The sequence below is a fragment of the Limulus polyphemus genome, unplaced genomic scaffold (assembly GCF_000517525.1).
Source record: "Limulus polyphemus unplaced genomic scaffold, Limulus_polyphemus-2.1.2 Scaffold1429, whole genome shotgun sequence".
NCBI lineage: Eukaryota > Metazoa > Arthropoda > Merostomata > Xiphosura > Limulidae > Limulus > Limulus polyphemus.
In genome coordinates, this window is record NW_013667039.1 from 232,267 (window position 1) to 238,029 (window position 5,763).

The window sequence follows — 5,763 nt, forward strand, 5'->3', positions numbered from 1 at the left end:
CTTGAAAATTCTCTGATGCATAAAAGTATTTTTAATCTTAAAATGAAAATTACTTTACATGATAGATAGGCAACGTGCGGAAAGAGAAAAATGCATGAGAAAAACATAGCTTTACAAACCTTAAGAGTTAATAATGAAAAAATATATTTTGCATATAAAAGCATTCTAATGTTTACTGATAACCTGCCAAATTTCATTTTCATATGCCCACTAATTAAAAAGTTATAGCATGAAAACTATAATAAGCACAAAATGGTTACGAGGTCAGTCCCAGGAAATACTTAAACTAGCGCTCTGATTTCTCCACTTTATTTTACCTTCTACCCTTATAAAGTGTTTCAGTGTCAAATACTGAAAGAGTTAAGGAAAAACCTTCATCTGGAAGAAGCATGTTTAGTTTATTGTTGCTGTAACAGTCTTGATGATTGTCTTTGTTAAAACCTTCATCGGGAAGAATCATGTTTAGTTTATTGTTGCTGTAACAGTCTTGATGAATATGTCTTTGTTAAAACCTTCATCGGGAAGAATCATGTTTAGTTTATTGTTGCTGTAACAGTCTTGATGATTATGTCTGTTAAAACCTTCATTGGAAAGAATTGTTTAGTTTATTGTTGCTGTGTTATTATTTGGTGTTATAAGGTACTTTATTACTAGTATAGGATTGTTTATAGTTTGTTGATGTCTATTCCTCTCTTAACTGTTGTAGCATTATTTATGCTGATGATAGAAAGGTATGCCTTTTACAGGGTGCATATTCATCCTTGAAAGTTTTTGAAATTGAGAATGAAATTTCAAGGGCTTAAAAAGGGGCCTTTTTATGCAAAAGTACTTGAAAATATTATAATATCAGAATATATCGATATATCTAACTTTAATGCATGTCGCAGAGTTGAGTGCAATAAATAGTTTTTCTTTTCTTTCTAGTCTACACTCTTATGTTGAACAAATAAATGGGAATTTTATAAAATTTCAGTGGAATTCAATTGATTTTAGTTTCCAAAAAGTGTTTGAAAAACATTTTTGAAGGTGCTTAGAAAGTGATTGAAATTTATCTGAGCAATTCAGTATGAATCATGACTTTTATCAATTTTACTACCCCTTAAGAGTTTTATAGTGTGCTTTTTGTCACTATGACAGGAAAATTTATAGAACAAAACAATTCAAAACTGAGAATATGACATAGAGGACTTAGAAAGCAATTAGTTGGAAAGTGAAAAGTCCTGTGAGTGTATTCTCAATACAATGATGTTTATAGCCAATGTACCTGTTGTGTGTAATCCATATGGTGGGGCAGGATGTGACCTACTGTTCAGACTATGAATCTAAGGTTTATGGTTCATGTCCCACTACCACAAGAATGAACTTCATACTTTGGTGTCATAGATGTGCAATGACAATAATGTAAAAATCCACAATTTTGTCAGAAAAAATTAACCTAAAAGTAGTTGATGGGTGCCATTGACTAGCTGCCCTCCCTCTAATCTTATTGGTTCAAAGTAGCCCTTGTTTAGCTTTGTATGGAAATAAAAACAACCAATCAAAACTTTTAATATCATTGTCTGGAAAAATAGATAAAATTTCTTCTTTTCTTCTTATTTCTGGTCTTTGAAATACTGTTTTGACAATACAAACCTGTAATCAAAACTAAAAGTAGGCCTTACATCAAAATATCAACATAACTAAATTTGAAAGATGAAGAAGATTGCTTTGGTAATGATACTTACAACAGTCACATTAATATGACATAGCTAAAAGATGTTATGTATCGGTATGTCAAGAAGAAAGTGTTTTGGTTGTGGTACCCTGAAATAATGTTTTTTAATTTAGGAATTCCCAAATCTGATTAGTTATCTTTCACAATCTAAATTCAAAAAAAAAAACTTATAAAACAAGTTTCTTTACCTTCCCCAGATAATTTGCTGAATTTGTTATTACAACATATATCTTATAGGATGAAGCCCCTTAAAAAATTATACAATAAATATTTGTATGCCTTTTACAAGTTGTATTGACTAGGGGTGGCAGTTACTCAATATATTTGATTAACTCTGCATATAAGTTGGTCGTTTTGTTGTCAAAATATTACCATTATGATAGTTGTTAAGCACAAAGCTACATAGATAGCTGTTTTATGCTCTACCCACCACGGGTATTCCAACCAGGTTTCTAACATTAAAATCTTTTGTCCAACTTGTGAGAATAATCATTGTTGGTCCTCTCTCTCCCCCTCCACATACACACAATAGATTGGTGGAATGTAATCTATAAACAAATTTCACTGATCACCCAGCTCTAATCTTGACTGATTTTAAACATGACTAGAAACATTACACCATTTCAAATTTCATCGTTTTTGTTTTGTGGATGTTCTTTTGTGTTTTTGAATATGTAATTTTCGGTGTGCTGAGTAAACAAAACTATTATTCTTGAGTGTTTTAGTAATTATACATTTTCCATCATCAAAAGAAGAAAATGGTTGTCATTCATTTTATTTTGCTTTAAACTGGTAGGTGTAGACAGTGGTTTAAGTAAATGAAAGAATCTTTGTTAGAAACTGAACAGTATTATTTAAATATGTGTTTATTATATTTTCTTCATTCTGTCACTTTCCTTTTTTTATTTTACTTCTATTTGTTGCATTTTTCAAGGTATGCATATTGTTTTACTAGCTTTTAGCTAATCAGTTGAAGACCACTCATGCATGATCACTTGGTTTTCTCTACTGATTTGTCACCCAGTGTTCTGAAAATTCCATCAGTCTTGCTGTTGTCATTATTTGATTGTTCATGAAGAAGAAACAAGCTTATGAGCAATTTTTAAGGCATATTGAAGTATTATAAATTGTCACAGGTAACTTATAAACTGGTAGGTCTCTTGGTTTGTATGACTCTTCAAGCAATTCATTCCACTATGTAATGCTTAAGCCCCCAAATATAAAACATTTATAATTCTTTTGTTTCTTTGCAGAGAGGTGGTTTCGGCCGAGGAAGGGCTCCTCAGTAAAAATAAAAGTAAAATGTTGTGAGACAAGCTCTGTTTATGAAATAAATCTTTCTAACAAAGTACTTTTGGTCTGTGTGATCTTTTTTGTTATGAACAAAATATTATCAATAAACAAGCTTTTGATAATCTGTGAAATAAATAGTTGAAGTGTGTAAAACTACTGGTATTTTCACAAAATTATAAGTAATTATTCAGTTACTACTAACAATATAAGTGAAACAGAAAATGATTATTTAAGAAAAATGTTTCTAACAAAAAACTAGAACTGCTATGATGGTATAATCAAAAGACAAAGTAGTTTTAATATTAATGAAGTGTACTAAGTGGATTTTATTGTCTTCCCTTTGTTCCTAGACTTGGAGAGATTATTACCAACCTAGATGTTCATCTTATTTTAGTATTCAAAGATTATCACTTGTACTGTTGAAATCTTGATTATATTTACAAATAAAAGGCAGATTTAAAATTGGTAAATATTGAGTACCTTAATGGTCCTAAAAAATTCATACTTAAATAAAATAAAGCAATAAAACTTGTCTTGAAATTATTTGGACTTTAAAAAAAAGCTTCAAATAATAATCACAAATAGCAGATATATAAATTGAATCTTGAATCAAATTTTTCTTTAAACCAATGGATGAAATCAACATTTTGTACAAATGTAATTTCTAAAGGTCTCCCATGCAACAGAGGGAATTCCAAAGTAGTGCTTATTAAATAGAGTTTGCAATTAAGCAATTTCTATTCCTGAGTATCATCTGTGAGTTTATTATTGAATATCAAAATAACATCTAGTAGGTCCAGACGAAAAAAAAAATGTCTAGGAGCTGATACAGGAGATTCATCTGGTGTATTTCACTGCACCAGTGATTTGCCTTTTGAATAATTCTGTCAGAACTGTAAACAAAGGAAGAGATCCCTATTCATTTCCACTGCAGTGTTGATACATCATTCCTGCTTTCAAGATTGATGTTCTATAGTGATTAGTGGATGAAAGTGTTTAGACAGGATGCTGCTGAACATACTTGGTACTTTCAGCTGTGAGTGCACTTAAGTGTGACTGCAATCCTTTTATTCGGTTTAAAGAGCTGGACAAAATCGTCATGGAAGCAGTTCAAAGTTAGAAATGACCATACCTAAATCTTAGTGATTTTTGATCTGAACATTTTGTGCATATAATATGACGTTCGAGTTGAAAGTTGTATTCCTTATTCTAATTTGCTTATTATGTGATCTTGTGATATATTACAGAGTATTTAGATTAAAGAAGGAAACATAAAGTTCAATCTAAGGAAATGAAACTTGTTGGTTGTGGAGGATTGTCCATAGAAGGTTTAAGAAGAAATGTGCAAATGTTTTTGAAAAAGAATGTGAACAACTATTTACACCTTTTAAGTGTTACCCCAATAACAGTCTACCAACTATCTTGCCTTTTGTAGATCCTAGAAACGGATGCAATATGTATTTCTACTGAGCTGTTATCTGTTCAGTCCAAGACATCTTGCACATTTTCCTGTCCACAGGATCACATAGTTTTCTGTTGATTTCACACACCACTTCGTATATGAAAATTCCATCAGCCTATGGGTTATTTTTAGAACATATTAAACCATCAAAAAATTAACATGGATAATTTATTATAGACTGGTGGTATGTTGTGTAAGTATTACATTTAGAGGCGGCGCGTATAAGAGGTTCGTGGAGGTTTAGCCTCTCCAAAGAAACTGTTCCTCACGGGGCATTATTCTCACCAACTCAAAAATATTATACAGTATTTATAGAGATAGAGGGCGTATATGAATCACTGAAGACAGTTTATTCACTTAGGAAGACGAACTTATTCTTCCCAATTGTGCGACGCCCCCACATGTGACAATAGCCTACCAAAACAAAAGACTCGCTCGCTACCTTTGAGTACATTATGCTGTAATTGTTTTATTTCTCATAGTAAAAAACAGTCATAATTCTCTCGTTTCCTTCCAGAGAAGTGGAAGGTCTCTTTAGTTAAATGATGTAAGACGAGTTCATTTTACGAAGTAAAACTTTCTATGGTTTGTATGTCTCAAAAGAAAAAAAATGCAATATTTAAAACTAATGTGAAGTTCACAACTGATTTTATGAAATTTATCAATTACTACTAATACTATAAATAGAAAATAAATTAATTTAAAAAGAAAAAAAAATGTTGGTAACAAAAAGACAAACTGCAATGAGGACTTTGAAGGCCGAAAATATCGTCAACTGCAAAGCTATCCAACTGATTAAAGTATGCATTCTGATCTTTATAAGTAGGAATGGTAAAAAAAGTATATTTAATTAGCTATACTCATGACAAGTTTGATTTTTAATTTCTCTCTAACAAGTGCATAGCTAACTTTGAACGAAAGTTATTAATATAAAACAAAGTAGTTTTAAGATAAACGAAAGGTATTGAGTGGGTTTCATTGTCTCTCCTTTATGTCTAGAGATGGTACAGGTTTGGCTTTCGGTAGAGCTGGCGAACTGGGTTCGAAACCGCAAACTGTTCCCCGTACTTTACGCTGTGGTAATAACAGTGAAAACCAAGCCCTTGTTGTTGTTGGTAGAGTGCTACTGACTCTTTCCATCTGATCAGTAGTTCAGCATTTTGGAATGGTGGTTTTAGTAGCTTTACCACAAGTACAACTGTTTGCAGATAGTAGTTTCTGAACCTGGAATTGTAAATATGGTTATTAGCAACCTTGATGTATGTGGAAGGATATGGGTCTGGAGAATGCCTCA

The 5,763-nt window shown here is 31.6% G+C and overlaps 1 protein-coding gene across 1 annotated transcript in view; it reads left to right on the forward strand.

Moving 5' to 3' along the window:
- The window catches only part of LOC106463521 (40S ribosomal protein S10-like), a 12,811-nt gene extending 9,746 nt beyond the window's left edge, over positions 1–3,065 (forward strand). Inside the window, exon 5 of the mRNA XM_013923566.2 lies at positions 2,968–3,065. Coding sequence (XP_013779020.1) covers positions 2,968–3,003 — 36 coding nt within the window. The 3' untranslated portion in view covers positions 3,004–3,065. The remainder of the gene's footprint in view (positions 1–2,967) is intronic.
- Positions 3,066–5,763: the final 2,698 nt, after the last annotated feature.